General features: G+C 35.9%; 1 protein-coding gene across 2 annotated transcripts in view; it reads right to left on the bottom strand.

Annotated features, from left to right (window-relative positions):
- Positions 1-3945: 3945 nt before the first annotated feature.
- fkbp4 (FKBP prolyl isomerase 4) overlaps positions 3946-17534 on the bottom strand; it is a 44708-nt gene continuing 31119 nt past the window's right edge. For both annotated transcript variants that reach the window (XM_028809324.2, XM_028809316.2), the window contains 5 exons: positions 12719-12809; positions 10528-10611; positions 9631-9816; positions 7169-7408; positions 3946-5734 (listed from right to left, as the gene is read on the bottom strand). In XM_028809324.2, coding sequence (XP_028665157.2) covers positions 5630-5734; positions 7169-7408; positions 9631-9816; positions 10528-10611; positions 12719-12809 — 706 coding nt within the window. In that variant the 3' untranslated portion in view covers positions 3946-5629. The remainder of the gene's footprint in view (positions 5735-7168; positions 7409-9630; positions 9817-10527; positions 10612-12718; positions 12810-17534) is intronic.

Below are 17534 nucleotides of genomic sequence, written 5' to 3'. Positions count from 1 at the left end.
TGTATAACTGCAGTGGGTTAGCACCCTGCCCGGGATTGGTTCCTGCCTTGTGCCCTGTGTTGGCTGGGATTGGCTCCAGCCGACCCCCGTGTTCGGATTCAGCGGGTTGGATAATGGATGGACAATTTGTATAAAATAAAAATAATCATAAATATGGCACTAATTATACAATGATGACATGTATTATCATCACCACCATCAAAACTCGTTAATTACTATAATTAAGTTGGCACATGTCATTGACAAAATTGACATGGTGATTTTAAAGCATTGGGGAAGGTGGGACTTGGAAAAAATGAAGCACACCAACCAGACCTTGCAAGAACTACACAAAAATAAAATGGGTCACTCGAAAACAAGTTGAGAATACAGAAGTAAAGAATGTAACAATCAATGAAACCTTTATGGAATTGGAAAAACTAATTGGAGCAGGACTTCAAAAAAACAAAGACCCAATCCCATGCTGCCACTTTGTGGCACATCCAATTTGTGCCTGATATAAAAAGAAAGCAAAGTTTGGAACTCCCTGCACATGATCACTTAGTTTTTTGTGGATGGCCTAATCTAGGCAGATTTGCAGCCGATCCATACTGTTTTTATTTCTTAATGATTATTTAACTGGACTCCCAGGCATCTGCAGTAACTTAGATATTTTCTTGCCTCCATCACCTGACTTGTGCTCTTCAATCACCTTTTCACAGAGTTGCTTGGAGTGTTCTTTTTGTCTTCAATGGATGGGTTAGGTCAAGATATTGGCTTTCAAGTTGGACCTTCCAGGTAAGGTGCATTTATACTGCAGTCAATTGAAACCCCCTGCATACAGACAGGTGATCACTATTTAACTGATTCTGAAACTTCTATAATCAAATGGCTACACTAGTGACGATTTAGATTCTTCATGTTAAATGGGCTGAAGACTTGTCCAATTAGTTATTTTGCTTTATATTTGTAGTACTAGGGTGTTGTACTGTGTTAGCCATTATGGATTCAATATGAAGTCAAGCAAAATAACATCTTTTATTGGCTAACTAAAAAGATTACAATTTACAAGCTTTCAAAGTGACTCAGGTCCCTTCTAAAGCAGCCTCAAAAGCTTACATATTGTAATCTTTTTAGTTAGCCAATAAAAGATGTCATTTTGCTTGACTTCTCATATTTGTAATTAATTTAGACCACTTTTTAGAGATGTCTTTACTTTGACATTAAAACATCTTTAATCTATTGTTCACTGTCAGGAAAGCAAAACTAATTAAATCACTGTGATCTAACAATAACGCTGTTAAAATAATCCTGTGACACAAGTTGGGTTTGCTTCCCGGGTCCTCCCTGCATGTTCTCTTATATACAAGATAAAAGTTGTAGAAACTAACAAGCCATAGAGGTGCAAATTAATCTGTATACATTCTTAAATAAAAATGTAACACTCTGCACTTCAGTTATCTACTATTATAAAATGCATGCAATTACATTTTCACTAAAAATAAAAAAAAGCTTACCCAGATGTACACAAGCTTCTAAAGGCAAGTTTAAAATTCATATTCAAATGTACTACCAGTATCATACAACAAAACTGTTTCATACTGTATTATGAACAAATATTGTGTCCAAATCTAAAAAGAGTGGAAATGTTGAACTCTAGCTAAATATGTGATGTTGTATTGGCACACTTATTGGATGGAATTGGTCAATGTTGTGGGATACACTTCTGTACAGTTTTACTTTTGTTGTTTGTTAAATTAAGGGTCCTCTTCGTGCTGGTGGATATATGTCTTTTATAATTGGTTCTGCTTTCCACTCATTTCTTGCAGTACAGATATGCAGGTGGCATTGGTAATGGGCACCACACAAGGAGCAACTCTAGATGGGGTACCAGTCTACAGCATAGGTGCAAACACACACTTTCTCATGGCAGACTACTTTAGGTTTAAACCTTTGTTAATTTTCTACGATGGGGGAGAAAATCTATGTGAGCCCACAAGAATTCGCCTTGCCAAGTCCATGGAGTCAGTAGCTAGGTTGGGACCTCATCACTTTTGAGTTGTTACAAAGTCTATTTGGGTACAACTATCTATACTTTACTGAACATTGGTGTTTTGCTTAAGGGCCAAGAAACAAATTTCTTCTATATTAGGAAATGGAAATTAGGTGCAGGGTTAATTAATGTATGAGCACATACTGCCATAGTTAGGTGTGGGTTTGATTCTCCAACAGATGTTGTGCTTTTCAAGGTCACTAAAACTCAAAACAGATAAGATAACCACAACAAAGTATACATGCTCAGCCTACTTTTATTAGAAATCTTCCTCAATCACTAATTTTCTTGTTCAAAGCTTTTTTTTTTTTTTTAAACTTTCACAAAGCAATTTTGACATGTGCATTATAAATAAAATTTGATTTTCGTAGACACAGAATTTTTCACTTTCATTCTAATTTGATTGTATTGTTTTATTTTAGTTTTCAGAAAGTGCAACTTACTGTAATGTTACTGAACTAGGCGGTTCACTAGAAAGATGTATATATTCTGGAAAAAAAAAAAGCTTGACCTTCACATACGCATATGGAACATGTACTTTCAACAAGACAAGTCAATGTTTTGTTTGTGACTGTGCCAAACAAATTCTGAGTTACACTTTTAACAATACAAATAACATTCAAAGTGTACTTTTGATAAAAACGGTTACAATTTCCAACTTGTGATATTTGTGAAAATGTCTGCCCTTTACTTTGACATGACTGAAAATGAATATTGAGTGAAGGATGATGATGAAGTCATGGCAGGTTAACTCAAATTAGTAAACACTTTCAAAAAATGAAAACACCTTATTTCAAAAATTAAGGCCACAATTACAGGGCTACCGCTCATTTATACATCTCTCGATTAATGTGACTTGATCACTTTTGTGCGCACAAACATTAGTTCAATTAAGTATGCTCTGGTATCTTAGCAGACAAGTCATTCAAAATCTCCCTTTGACCTGTAAATAGCAGGCTTCAGGCTTCACCTGGACTTAACCAGCAACTAAAAAATTTAGATTTGAAAAGGCCATTCAACCCTCTATATTCTTAATACAACGAGAAATATGATTAAATAATTTAACTGCTAACACAGCACAAAGTGACATTTCATATTTGTACATATAACTTGTACATTATATTTTTGCTAGAAACTCAGAAATGTGTGTATTTCACCATTAAAAAATGTGCAGTCTTTTATTATGCTCTCAAAAAATATAGAACTGAACATTTGAATTATATGTTTAATTCATGTATCTGAGTTCAAGTCTTCTACTGTGTTCCTGGTATTCATTTATAAATATTCTGCCAATTTTTTAAGCACTCGTAACCACTTTCTTGTTAGTAGCTAGTAAATTTAGTTCTTTAAGAGGCACACACTTTGAACATATAGTTTTAATTTTACTCTAATAATATCTCAGACCCACAATAAAACCTCAATGTTCTCAATGCCTGTCTTCACATGCTGATATGCAAAATAAAATTTATGCAAAGAGAAAAACTAACATTTTTACTAAAAAATATTAATACATTTTATAGAGTTTAAGTTGCAACATGGCACTTTAGAGTTCGCGAAAATGTGTCCAAAACTAGCTTCAAAATAAAACAACTGCAGTGGTGAACTGGCTCATATAAACTTAATATGATCTCATATGAAGTATTTAATAAAAATGATTCCAGTGTCACTGGAAGTAATTTCACATACCGCAAAAATGTATTATTGACATTTATTGCTTTTTCTGAACAACCCTTCATGGACAAATAATTATCTGCCCTCTTTCTGCAACATTACAATATTAAAAAAAACTTTACTGTTGCAGTTACACAATACAGAATAATAGAATTTTCTGAAACTTTTAAAATTCCTACCTGTAAACTTGAGGTTTGTCTGATTTTAGTCTATCACAGACAATGTTCAGGCTCAGCAAACAGTAAAGGTTTAAACTTTTATTTAACAAGGTGTCTACTGTGATGGAAAAAAGTTTTTAAACCGCCACCCTGACTCAACACATAAACATATACAAAGTATAGAATGATATTAACATACATTTCAAGTAACAGCTGAATTCCATTAACCAAAAAAAAAATAACAGGTTTTGTCAGCAATAGCACCAACAGACTCATAATACAGTCATAACCAAAACAGTGTGTTGAACAAACGTTCAACTTAAAATTGAGTTTTTAAAACATTTCCAATAAAGTGTGATGGATTTTTCATTTGAACCAACCAAATTGAACAAAATGACATTGTTTACCATACAATCAAATATTCAAATACAGTGGTAGAACAAGCAGATGCCTAGCAAACAAAGCTGATTTTAGTTCTTAACCAGGGCAGGATATAATTTATTTGACTGGAAGCCCTTTAAGACAGCACCTGTATTTCCAGTATATAGAAAACCATTGAAAAACAAATTTACATTGAAAGCTTGTTGAAAGAAAAGCAAATTAGAAAAGAAGCACACATCCTGTGAAATCAAAATTAGCAAGATACCTAACAAAAGGCATGGCCTTGCTAAATATTTTATGCATGCTGGTATACAGCTTCTTTTTTATAGCACTTCGTTGGCTTTCCTAGTTTATGGAAATAATGATATTAGCTTTTTTCTTCACTTAAATACATTTTCTAGTAATACTAATTGCCACTAAATGTAAATGCCACCATAATGCAGGAAACATGAACAGCCACACGTTTTACTCCTGCATAATTTAATTTCAACAGTATCAGTTAAACTTTTATATGAAGTCCCCTGACAGGAGAGTTAAAGATTACATTGCATATCTGGAACAACATTGCATAACTGAAAAAATTGAGATTCCATGTAGGGTTCAAAAGAGTAGTGACAATGAAAATGCACTCATCTATAATCATTTTCAACCTTCTTTCAAATCTTTTAAAAGACTTGATTAGAGATATTTTTATTAGAAGAAGGTCGCATCAGAACAAGCTAAGGCAAAGATCTACCTCCATCCTCCTAAACCACAGCTTTATTATCCCTGAAAGAATGAGCTGACTTCAGTTTAGCAGACTGAATTATGCATCTTTGTGTTCCCTACTGTCTTATTAAAGTACCCAAAGGTCTATTTTACAATTAAAATATTACATATTTCAGATATACACCTCGCAAAATCCAGTTGATCTTTACCTATAATCTTAAGACTCTTTCACACTAGCACTCCAACTTAATCTGTAACACCCCCTATAATGTATTGGGGAAGAATTCAAACATGGCACAACTCATATATACAAAAACACAATCTTAAAAGGAACACTTGCAAATTCTTTACCCTACCCAAAAATTGCTTTAGTATTAAACTTAATATCCCAGGTGAGTGTATTACAGAATAGGTTGAAGTGCTACTATGGAAGGAACTTTAATGTAAACCTTTATTTTTTTTTTTTTTTTTTGGAACATCACTAGTTAAATAATAAAACAATCATTAACTGTCAAAAGTAATTTTAAGAACAGTCAAAAATGATAACAAGATGTCCTCAAAAGCAAGCTACTCAAAATGATTTTACTAAAAGCAAGTCTTCAGAAAAATTACAAAATTACAACTTAATTTACAAAGTAATTTTAAATTAACCGGAAAAAGGGCAGGAGAGCTGCCAGATCTATTGTCCATGCTCATCTTTCATTTCATCACTGTTTTCTTCAATGTTTACATCCTCCTCTTGAATATCTTGAGATTTTGTGTCCTTTACTTTTTCAGCTTCTTTCTGTTAATATAAATACACAGATATACATTTAAATTCTATACATAACATGTATAAACACACTGTATATACAAAAGACAGGCACATTAACCAGTTAAGAAGTTTCTTCCAGCACTAAAGACTCATGCATCATCAGTTTAAGAACCTGCTGATAAAAGATCTGAAACATGAGCATGGTCCTGCGGAATACTTTTGTGCTGTACAAACTCCTGCAACCTTTTAGCATGATCTACTTTCATCCTACAGTGTATATATTATATATATATATATATATATATAAGGGGACAGGAGGTGGGATCAACAGCAAGATAATTAATTTTGCCTTTTTTTAGGCCTTGGATAATTAAAAAAAAAAAAAAAAAAAACCTTTGCCAAGTAAAACTATGTACGTATGCAACACATTTATTTAGAAACAGTCGTTGCATATGTTGCATCTTATTATTCTGATGCCACTAAATAGGAAAAGTGTCTCTGATGGTTTATCTTGTTGAGTGCAATCAAAAGGTCCTGGTCTGCTTTTTGTTTACATTTACTTATTTAGCTGATGCATTTATCCAAGGCGACTTACACAACATTTATGATACAATTAGTTGCATTTTTCTTTTGGTTTTCCAATTGGAGCACAGGCAGGTGAAGTGACTAGCTCATGGTCTTTTCACTTATGTGCAACACCTTGAAAACAGCACAACAAATAATGTTTTAAAGGAATTCTGAAGCAATGGTTTAATCTTTAATTGACAGGTTTGATTTCACAGAAGTAGCCTTAATGTTGTATGTAAACAAACAAACAAATACAATCAACTTTACTTCAAATGTGCCCCTAATTTTGTTTTTTCCAAACTTGGGTGTGCAAGCATTCCAAACCAAATATTGTTAATCGTAAAACCTTGTATAGGGCCAAAAATCATGCAGTAAAGAGGCAATAGGCTCCTCTAGCCAACAGGGAGAGTGTTGCTGATCTACAATGAAAGTTGTTAGTTCAGATGTCTCTTTATCAATGGACAGAAAACTGCACAATTCACTGATGACATGAGAAGTTAGCCAACCAAAAATTGTGGGATTCCTGGAAGTAATTTACAGATATGACTAAGGTAGATGGCAAGATGAAAAAAATCTTGCAATGTTGTTCAGACACATCAGTTATCAAGAGCCAAACAGAATAATTTGAAATTATTTTTGCTAGTCATACATAATTTTTAAAAATTCAACAGATGGTTATGAATAAGCCAGCCCTAACACAACATAATATCTAACAATTAACTACAACCAAGGGTAGTACAGCAAAGCAAGGGAGGAATTTAAACTCACTAGCTCTTTCTTTTCCAAATTCCCCAATTATTTTATGCACAAACACCCCCCCCCCTCCAAAAAACACTAACAATACTGCAGCATGTCCCAAACACTTGACCCACAAAGCAAGTTTTAAAACAAGCTCACCTTGGCATCTTGTTCTGCAAATCTCTGGAACATGTTGGCATAGAGACGCTTATCTTTCTCATGCTGATCTTTGATATGTCGTTGGCATGCCACAACCTGTGCTTTTGCAGCTTTGTTGCTGGGGTACAGCTGAACCACTTTTTGAAAACCTTGTCTTGCTTCTTCAAATTCCTTCATTGAAAAATATGCTTCACTACGACGGAACAGAGCCTTCTCATTACTGCTGTCCATTTCTAAGGCCTGATAATACAGAGATAATATGACAAATGAAAATGTGTAGGACAAAAGTCATCTGTTTGCCAAAACAACTACAGAATTATTGATCTTGGTAGGGCTGCAATGATTAATCGACTACAAAAAATCGTCGACGTGTCATAAACAAAACCTTCAGTAGGGGCTCCAGTTACAATGAACCAAATTGGTTTTTGTAACTGCAATGCACTACATGAACATCTGGGGGCAGTATTGTTTGTTATTGTTTGTCAAGACTGCACACAGTCCTACCAACGAAGAAAGAACGTTTGAGGAGAAGAAGAATGTAGAGGAAAATAAACGTGGTTGCAATGGCGAGTCAGATAGAGGAGGGGGAAGGAGATGGAAAAAAATGGAAAGAAAAAAACATTGAAAGCAGATTATGCAAAGCGGAGCCTTCTTTTCACAGCAGCACCACCGCGATGCATGAGCATCTGAAACGCAAGCATCCTGAAGCTGTGATGCCACCGTCTCTTGAGAATTTATGTTGGTGCTGTTAGTTAGGGTCAGATCAGGAGGGGAGGGAGAGCATGAACGAAACTGAGAAAATAAAAGTGAAAAAAGCTAACTTTTACAAGTAACAAATTTACACCCGATCTGTTCGTTTTCAAATAATATTGTATTAGTGCAATGATGTTTTCTGATTGGTACTATTCAGGTCATACAATTATATCTTCAGAATGTGACATATATTTGTCTCTTTCTCCCCCCCAACCCCCCCCAGTGATGCACACTGACACCAGAAGGCATTAGCTTATTCCGTGCTAGCAGGAGCACACAGGTGGCCGGTTGCTTGTGCTATAACAAACATGACCTGGTGGCGATTAATGCACTGTACTGTGAAAGGCATGCACAGGGTCCACTGAGAAAAGAAGAGCGTTCATGAGTCACCTTGCAGAGGAACATTCTTTCCTCTGCATGTCCTGGAGTCCTGCGCAGACTGGGCAAGGTTGGGGGGAAGAAAAAAAAAATGCGGTCACCAATTACAACCGCAAGAAGGTACGTGAATGAATATGAATAATGTTGCATCCATGCCACAATATTTTCCAAAATGTACTATAAGGTCATAAAATAATTAACTCCAAATATCATACATACCCATGTCTCTGTTTTTTTTTTGTCAGTGTGGCTTAAAGTGCATACTAATTCAGCGTAAGCAGGAACACTCAATAAAACTGAATAAAAAAAATCAAGTGACAATGAGATACGAATAAGGCAGATTCACCAGCGTTTGTGTGTCAGCTTTTATCCATCCAGATCAGAGAATTTCCAGTTTGATTGTCTCAAAACACCACTCACATCTACAGTTATTCCCAGTTTCAGGTAAAAAGTAACAAGTGTCAGATCCCTGGGGGGGGCGGTAGTATGTATCGTGATCGTGACTAAGAGAATAAAAGTGGGAAAAAAAAAAGGTAACTTTTACAAAGTACTATACATTTACAGTGGCTGTTATAGACGCAAATCAAATGTACGTGTTTATTGTATAATATTAACAATAAGAGCAACTCACTACTTAAAACGGTAAATATACGAGGCAGTCAGGATCGAACCAGGGGTTATAAGTCAGCAATTCCTGCCGCTGCGTTACGGAAGCTATTGTATCATCCTTGAACCTTTTGTGAAAGTGTTTATTTGATCTTTGCACTTCAGGCTTTACACGTTATATAGTTTATGTCTACATTTTGTCATCTATTACTAAAATATGAAAAACGTTTCTGTTTTAACTATGTATTTTTTGGTTAAGTTAAATGCACTTTTTTTGTTTAAAGACTATGTGCACTTTAGTTTGTATTGTTTAATGTATTTTTTTTTTTTTTATTGTGATGGTCACACTAGGTGGACAGACATGAGCAGATGAGGTAAGACTTACACTGGAGCCCAGAACAGGATGTGCAACCACAGGTCGCAGACTTCAAAATAGTCAGGCATAAAATAATTGTGAATAATCGGGGGGTTGTGGGGGAATCGAACAATTAGTCCACTACCAAAATAATCATTAGTTGCAGCCCTTGATCTTGGTTTTAAGTCTGAGCAACTGTGATATATGTTCACATATGCACTGGCAAGAATCAACTGTTTAACAACTGTGCTACTAGTTCCAAGATAACTGTGCTTTATCAATATCTTATAGCCTTAATATGCATTTATAGCTTATATTAATTAAACAGGAAGCTAGTCCAACAAAAGTTTAAGTTAGCCAGGACACTTACCTTGTTGCAACTTTCTAATGCTTGTGTGAACTCCTGGACTTTCAGGGAACACATAGCCATGTTTAGGTGTGCTGCCAGCTGCAGTGCTCTGGATTTTTGTTCTTCTTCTTCAGTCAACCCAGATTCCATTTCCAGCCACAGAATAATCTTCTTGTACTGCCCAGCTGCTTGCTTATATTTCCCTTCCTATAAATGTAGGGAAGAAAAAAATATTACCAACACTGAATATAAAATTTGAGCTAATTTAAGAAATGGCTTAAAACCATATTCTAAACTGCCTTTAAACCACTGTCTTTTCATGCTGCTCAGTTTAAGGTTTCTAAGATTATGTTCAAGCATCACCTAGATTTTATTTTCTATTATGTATAGGTTGCCTGTATTAAGAAGCGGTTTCAATATTGTACCTAGATTACTCTCTTAACGAAGTATTTTCTGTTGTAAAGAGAAATGACAAGATTAAAAAAAAAAAAAAAAAAAACCTCTCATAATCAGTCAAGTTCACTGTTCTCCTGTACGAAGGCAGGGTACCGAGTCTGACTTAAACAACCATGGCTAAATAATGTGTAACCGCTAAAAAAAATGACAAAAAATAAGCTCATATTCAAAATATTTTTTTAAAATCTGAATAGCTGACTATATTATCATCGATTAATGACAGTAGTAAAATTCTGCAAGACAGCATCACTAAACTGGTGTATAGCAGTCTTGTATAACCAAAACCAGGTGGTAGATACACACTCAACAATAAAGAAACAGACACAGGTTATCTTTAGACTAGACTGAAGCTTCTGTGAAAAAAAACTCAACAGTGAAAACTTACATTAAAACATGAATACGTTTTATAAATTACAGACTTAAGGATTCTTACAAGTAAAAGCAACTAAACAAAAATCTTACTTTAAAATACTGAGTTCCCTTTTCTTTGACAATTGATCCTTGTTCCAGCTTCTCAGTTATATTCATTTCCCATGAATCTTTAGCCTATAAAAACGTACAATAGTTACAACTTTCTGAAAACTGCTTTTTGTACCTAATGTACTAGGATTTTTTGGCATTATTGCACTTAAATTACATACCCAAAAATAAGAAGCTGCAAATGACTGCACAGTAGTGAGTACACTTAAAATTTTTTGAAGTATTTATATTATTAAAAATCTTTGTTTATAACCAATATCAAATAAAACACAAAAAATTGGGCAATTTAGAGGTGCTTCTCCAAAATGGAATGTATAATACATAACCAAGACATTTTATAATGTACAACCCTGGAATAGATTTTCCTTTGTGTCCTAACTAGTCAGCTATCATTCAACCAGGTTTAGATGTCATATCCAATAGCAATGCAAAGTTGTACTGTTTGGAAACATTGTCCCTTTATGGAAACATTTAAGTCACTTACACCTAAACAATCTCTTAAAACAAGTATTGCAGTGGCAAATATATTTTTTAGAATAAAATTATATATACACACACAAACACACACATGCTGGATATATCACACTGAAGCAACAAGTAAACAATATTTTTAGCTATATATGTATAATTACGTACTCATCCAAATTTTGATTTTCAAAATTATTTCTGAATCGGGGTTTTTGCGCTGCAATTCACCCATCTTCTCCTGTCCTCTGTTGCAGTTACCCCAAAGACATTTAGTACATTATTTATTTTTTTTGTATTCCTGTTTTTTCTTGCATTTCACTTTCATACTAGCTTCTTCCAATGCTTGGGTTATGGGGACATTGTCTTTGAAGTCAGCACTGGGAGCAGGGCAGGATACATGCAGCCGTAAGCACACAGCTAATAATACAGACACATACACCTATACAATGTTTCTCAGTCACGTGGTCATGATCATTTTAGACTTATTCACAGTATAATTTGTCCTACAACAGCCACCAAAGGGATCAACAAAGTTGTGCAAGATTTTTTATATTCCATTTCTAATTCAAGCACTCACCTCAACCTCCAACCTCAACTCTAAGAAAAGGCTGCACTCTGATTTTATTACCCATTTGTAATCATGTTTGTTTCTGACAACCACCGAGTTTTTGGGATGGGAAAAATTCAAAATGAGGTAAAAAATGGGGCGTTTATTATACCATGAACATGCCATTAGCTAAAATGTCTACTTCCTCTCCTGTACTCCCAACACAGCGACGTGAGCTGCATGATACAAAGACATTCAATCAAAGGTAGGGTTGTCACATTAAACTTCGAGTGGCACAAGTACAGTGTGACTATACTCCAAGATGAAACAGAAAGAGCACTGCTCAGTACACAAACTTAGGGAGAACATGCATCAAACAGCATCCGGGTATGATAATTGAATCCATAATGCTTGAAGTGTAAAACTGCACACTGTGACCCTTCACGTTATACTTAAAGCAGTAACTTACAAATCAAGTGTTGTATGAAGTCCTTCATCAAATGCACTGTTCTCAACAGATCCAAAACTGATCAGAATCTAACTCAAGCTTTGTGCAGAACGATGTATAAAGTGTTGCTGAAGCAATTTATTTTGTGCTTTTTATGAACAGCTCTGACATGTAATATGAATGACTAAATCATAGAGAAACCATGCATCATTAAAATGGGCTGAAAGTCAGCTATCCAATGGTAATTTGCCTTTGACTATATGTGGCTTGTCACAGATTAGATCTTTAATAAAAGCAGACTTACTTACTTGTGATATGCTTTTCTTCTCACGGTATACAGTATGTGTGCAAATCTCATATTTTAATAGTGAAAGACAGCAGACCACATGGAAACGTAGGACTTATTTAAAAGAAGTAACTATGTAAAAATATCATTATTGTTTTGATTGACTTACGGGTTTACTGCAACATACACAAACAACTTTGAAATATGGCTGTGTCCTGACAGCAAAACACCTTGTGCATAAGTGGTTAAGGAAGTAAAATGGGATGTGTGTCTAAATTCCTTTTAACTCCCAATTTTGAAACAATTAGCAAAACTAAACAACACTGGGCTAATCACAACATGCTATAGGGTGGAAAATTCTTCATAGTCCTGATACATCTGACCTCTTATTACCTGTAGTGACTAAATTCCTACCCAAGCTTACCTTTTCAAATGCCTTTAGCTTAACCACATAGTTTAGTGTTGCATTTGGTGGAATGTTGAACTCAGGGTTTCCTGATATATGAAATCCATACCTGTAGGAATGAAAAAACATGTCAGGTAAAATGGTTAGAAAAAAAAAAAAAAAAAATTCGGATGTGAGCATCAGTAGGCATTGCGCCCTAGGGACCAAGTTACCTGAACTATTCTATAACATCTCAGTAACTATTTACTGCTCTGATGCTGATCTTTCTGATCACAAAACAGGTCATTACGATAGAACTTGATGAGAAGAATTCATAATTATTTGCTGAATTATGGTATTTGAGGGTTCCTCTAGAGTGCCTCTTTCTCTTGTACGATTTGGCTCAAAAACTAATCAGCACATCGTCATCTCTTAACAGGCTTAAGTTTCAAGCATGGCATTTTTCTGTCTAGCCGTTTTAGTTCCAGACCATCCTCAAGAAATTGTGACACACCCATCATTAAGGTATCAAAGTTTTTGGAATCAGTGGACCCTAAAACGTCACAAAATGTCAAAAACCAGAGATTGAAATTTTTGTTGAATCTAAAGCTTTCGCTCCTCCCCCATGGATGATAGGTTATGGTGGGTGAGGGCACAAAGAAAAAAAAAAGAAATATGACACTGCTCAAGCACCACCTACTTACAATTTCATGATAATTATACATCTTTGATGTGGTTTCATAACATATATGTTTTTTGTGGGGTGCTTGTTAGCCCCATGCACAACCCAGAGGCTCGCCTTTTGCCCTGGTCTTGTTAGTGACTGCCACCATTCCACCATGATGAGGTCAAGAGATGCTGACTTGCTGGTGCCTGTACTGCTTCCAGGAGGTGCATCACAGTATTTACCAGTACCTACATATTGATATAATTGGTTCCACTGCAGCCCATAACCAGCCATATGGAACAAGCTTGGGGTGTGAATCTGTAGATGTTGACCCCAAGATTTGGATAGCTGGGAGAAAACGTGGTGGATCAAGCTAGGGCACTTCAGAGGCCATAGTGTCATGGTATAATGTAAAGATTACCATACTTTTAAATGTATCCACCTGCTACATTACTATATCAGCAAATCTTCTGAACCATTACTTTTTTTCCTTAACCAGCAATTATTTAACAATGAAAAGCAAGGACAGCCAACAGATGACAGGCAAATTTGATCCCATTTGCCTCTAACAAGGACAGTGGCGGCCTGCACAGATGACACTAAATTTTTTTAATCAAAGAAAATCCTCACATTTACCAAAAAAAAAAAAAAAAAAAACACTCATAGCTCATCACTACTAAGGTCAATAGATAGATAGATAGATAGATAGATACTTTATTAATCCCAAGGGGAAATTCACATTCTCCAGCAGCAGCATACTGATACAAAAAAACAATATTAAATTAAAGATTGATAATAATGCAGGTAAAAACAGACAATAACTTTTTATAATGTTAATGTTTACCCCCCCCGGGTGGAATTGAAGAGTCGCATAGTTTGGGGGAGGAACGATCTTCTCAGTCTGTCAGTGGAGCAGGACAGTGACAGAAGTCTGTTGCTGAAGCTGCTCTTCTGTCTGGAGATGATACTATTTAGTGGATGCAGTGGATTCTCCATAATTGATAGGAGCCTGCTGAGCGCCCGTCACTCTGCCACAGATGTCAAACTGTCCAGCTCCATGCCAACAATAGAGCCTGCCTTCCTCACTAGTTTGTCTAGGCGTGAGGCGTCTTTCTTCTTAATGCTGCCTCCCCAGCACACCACTGCGTAGAAGAGGGTGCTCGCCAAAACCGTCTGATAGAACATCTGCAGCATCTTATTGCAGATGTTGAAGGACACCAGCCTTAAAAGGAAGTATAACCGGCTCTGTCCTTTCTTACACAGAGCATCAGTACAGTAATCCCTCCTCCATCGCGGGGGTTGCGTTCCAGAGCCACCCGCGAAATAAGAAAATCCGCGAAGTAGAAACCATATGTTTATATGGTTATTTTTATATTGTCATGCTTGGGTCACAGATTTGCGCAGAAACACAGGAGGTTGTAGAGAGACAGGAACGTTATTCAAAAACTGCAAACAAACATTTGTCTCTTTTTCAAAAGTTTAAACTGTGCTCCATGACAAGACAGAGATGACAGTTCTGTCTCACAATTAAAAGAATGCAAACATATCTTCCTCTTCAAAGGAAACAGAGAGGAAAGCAAACAAATCAATAGGGCTGTTTGGCTTTTAAGTATGCGAAGCACCGCGGCACAAAGCTGTTGAAGGCGGCAGCTCACACCCCCTCCGTCAGGAGCAGGGAGATAGAGAGAGAGAGAGAGAGACAGAGAAAAACAAAGTCAAAAATCAATACGTGCCCTTTGAGCTTTTAAGTATGCGAAGCACTGTGCAGCATGTCGCTTCACGAAGCAGCTGCACACAGAAGGTAGCAACGTGAAGATAATCTTTCAGCATTTTTAGACGAGCGTCCGTATCGTCTAGGTGTGCGAACAGTCCCCCTGCTCAATCCCCCTACGTCAGGATCAGAGAAAGTCAGCGCAAGAGAGAGAGAGAGAAAGTAACTTGGGTAGCTTCTCAGCCATCTGCCAATAGCGTCCCTTGTATGAAATCAACTGGGCAAACCAACTGAGGAAGCATGTACCAGAAATTAAAAGATCCATTGTCCTCAGAAATCCGCGAACCAGCAAAAAATCCGCAATATATATTTAAATATGCTTACATATAAAATCCGTGATAGAGTGAAGCCGCGAAAGGCGAAGCGCGATATAGCGAGGGATCACTGTATTGGCAGTCCAGTCTAATTTATCATCCAGCTGCACTCCCAGGTATTTATAGGTCTGTACCATCTGCACACAGTCACCTCTGATGATCACGGGGTTCATGAGGGGTCTGGGCCTCCTAAAATCCACCACCAGCTCCTTGGTTTTGCTGGTGTTCAGGTGTAGGTGGTTTGAGTCGCACCATTTAACAAAGTCATTGATTAGGTCCCTATACTCCTCCTCCTGCCCACTCCTGATGCAGCAATAGTTAGGCTTACAATAGTTGTAGGCCACAATAAAACAGGGTGAATCTCAACTTTTTAGGACAAGCCAAGTCAGTATTCAGAATAGGGTTGAAAAGGAATGACTGAGGACAGTCTTGGCAACATTTACTGGTTCTGAATGGTAAAGATTTATTCAAGTCCAATTTATGAAGAATCAGTTATAATATTAGGCCTTTATGTCAATATAGTATCATGATTTGTAGCAATTTTAAAGCAATGTTAAATAAATAAACTGAATTTTTATAACATTATCAAATACTGTCACTGGCATGTCTCCTGTAATGATACGGGGATCTACATCAATGTCTCTGAACCCCAGTCACCACTAGCTACACAAGTTCCCACTTGCCTACCCCCTAATGCTATAGATGCTTTCTGCTATCAATGAATTCAATTATTTAGCCACACTACAGCTAACTAAACTAAGTTTATAAACACTGCAAAAATGCTAGAGACTCAGCTCATAAACTTACTAGACAAGGATGGAGCTAATATGGAAGACATAACGGTCTCAAAAATACTTTCGCAAAACTGCTGAAACAGACACTTGCTTTGTTTGAGTGAGTGAAATAAAAGTACTGTTAAAGTATTACAAACTATGTGCCAACAGTGTTGAGGAACATAACTTTTAAAAGTAACTTCATTACATTACTTACCAAAAAAAAAAGCAACTTAATATATTATATTGTTACTTATTATAAAATGTAATGTGTTCTGAACAGTGTATTACTTTTGCTTTACTTTTTCTTCTTTTGTTTATATAAAAAAAGGGCAAATTTCACTGGCCAACTGGAAAAACAGACAACTCTGATATAAATTCTTTTGTTTTATAAATACATATTTACTTTACAGCATGTGAAGAACTATAACACCAATTCCCTTTTCTATCTCTAAACACAACCCCCCCAAAATGTTGAGGTATGAACACTAGCTGTCACACCACCAGATCACACAGCTTTATAATATCTATAGCTGAATTAAAACTAAACACATACTTTATTAATAGGTTTCTATTGCACAGAGCTTACTTTTTTCTGCTTGGCTGTGTGACTGTGCCCAAAGGACTGGCATACCACATTTGTTTATTACCTTACATTGAGTGATGGTGTGATAATCACTGGCTCCCTGCAACCCTAAACTGGACGGAATAAATATACCCCTCAGCACATGCACGGTTGTATACCTATAACTTTAACTGAGTTTTGCTCATTGGATTGTACTTTATGCACATGCTTAACTTCTAACTCTCTAGCTTTCACCAAACGGCCGGAGCACGTCTGCATGATGGCAGGCAGGCAGCAGCAGGTAACATCTTAAAATGACAACACCTCTGCAAAAAACAGTATAACAGTAATGCATCTGTTTACAGATGTTCAACAGTAAATATTGACTATTTGTTATAAACAGTCTTCAGCTTCAAAATTATATTATGTAGGTTCAAACTTAGGACAAATGATTATGACAAAATTAATAATTGACAATTATTGCTTTCATATTTAATTAAAATTATTAATTTCAATTAACAGCACTACTGTATGTACTTTGACCAGCTGTATATTCTGTATTCCTACACTACAGTAGAATGTTCATTTTGCAGGGACCACTTAAAAATGTGCTTATGTGAAATTGTTAAACAGTGAATTAATTAATACATTAAAAACAATCTATTTTTTTTACAATAAACATCCAGCACACTTATTAAAAAGTGTATTTGTGTCACTGTTTTTGTAATATAGCAAATCATGTACAAATAATGAAACTCAAATTCA

This window comes from Erpetoichthys calabaricus, chromosome 1 (assembly GCF_900747795.2).
Source record: "Erpetoichthys calabaricus chromosome 1, fErpCal1.3, whole genome shotgun sequence".
In the NCBI taxonomy this organism is placed as follows: Eukaryota; Metazoa; Chordata; class Cladistia; order Polypteriformes; family Polypteridae; genus Erpetoichthys; species Erpetoichthys calabaricus.
The sequence above is the reverse complement of the archived record's forward strand: the minus strand, read 5'-3'. Positions and strand labels throughout refer to the sequence as shown.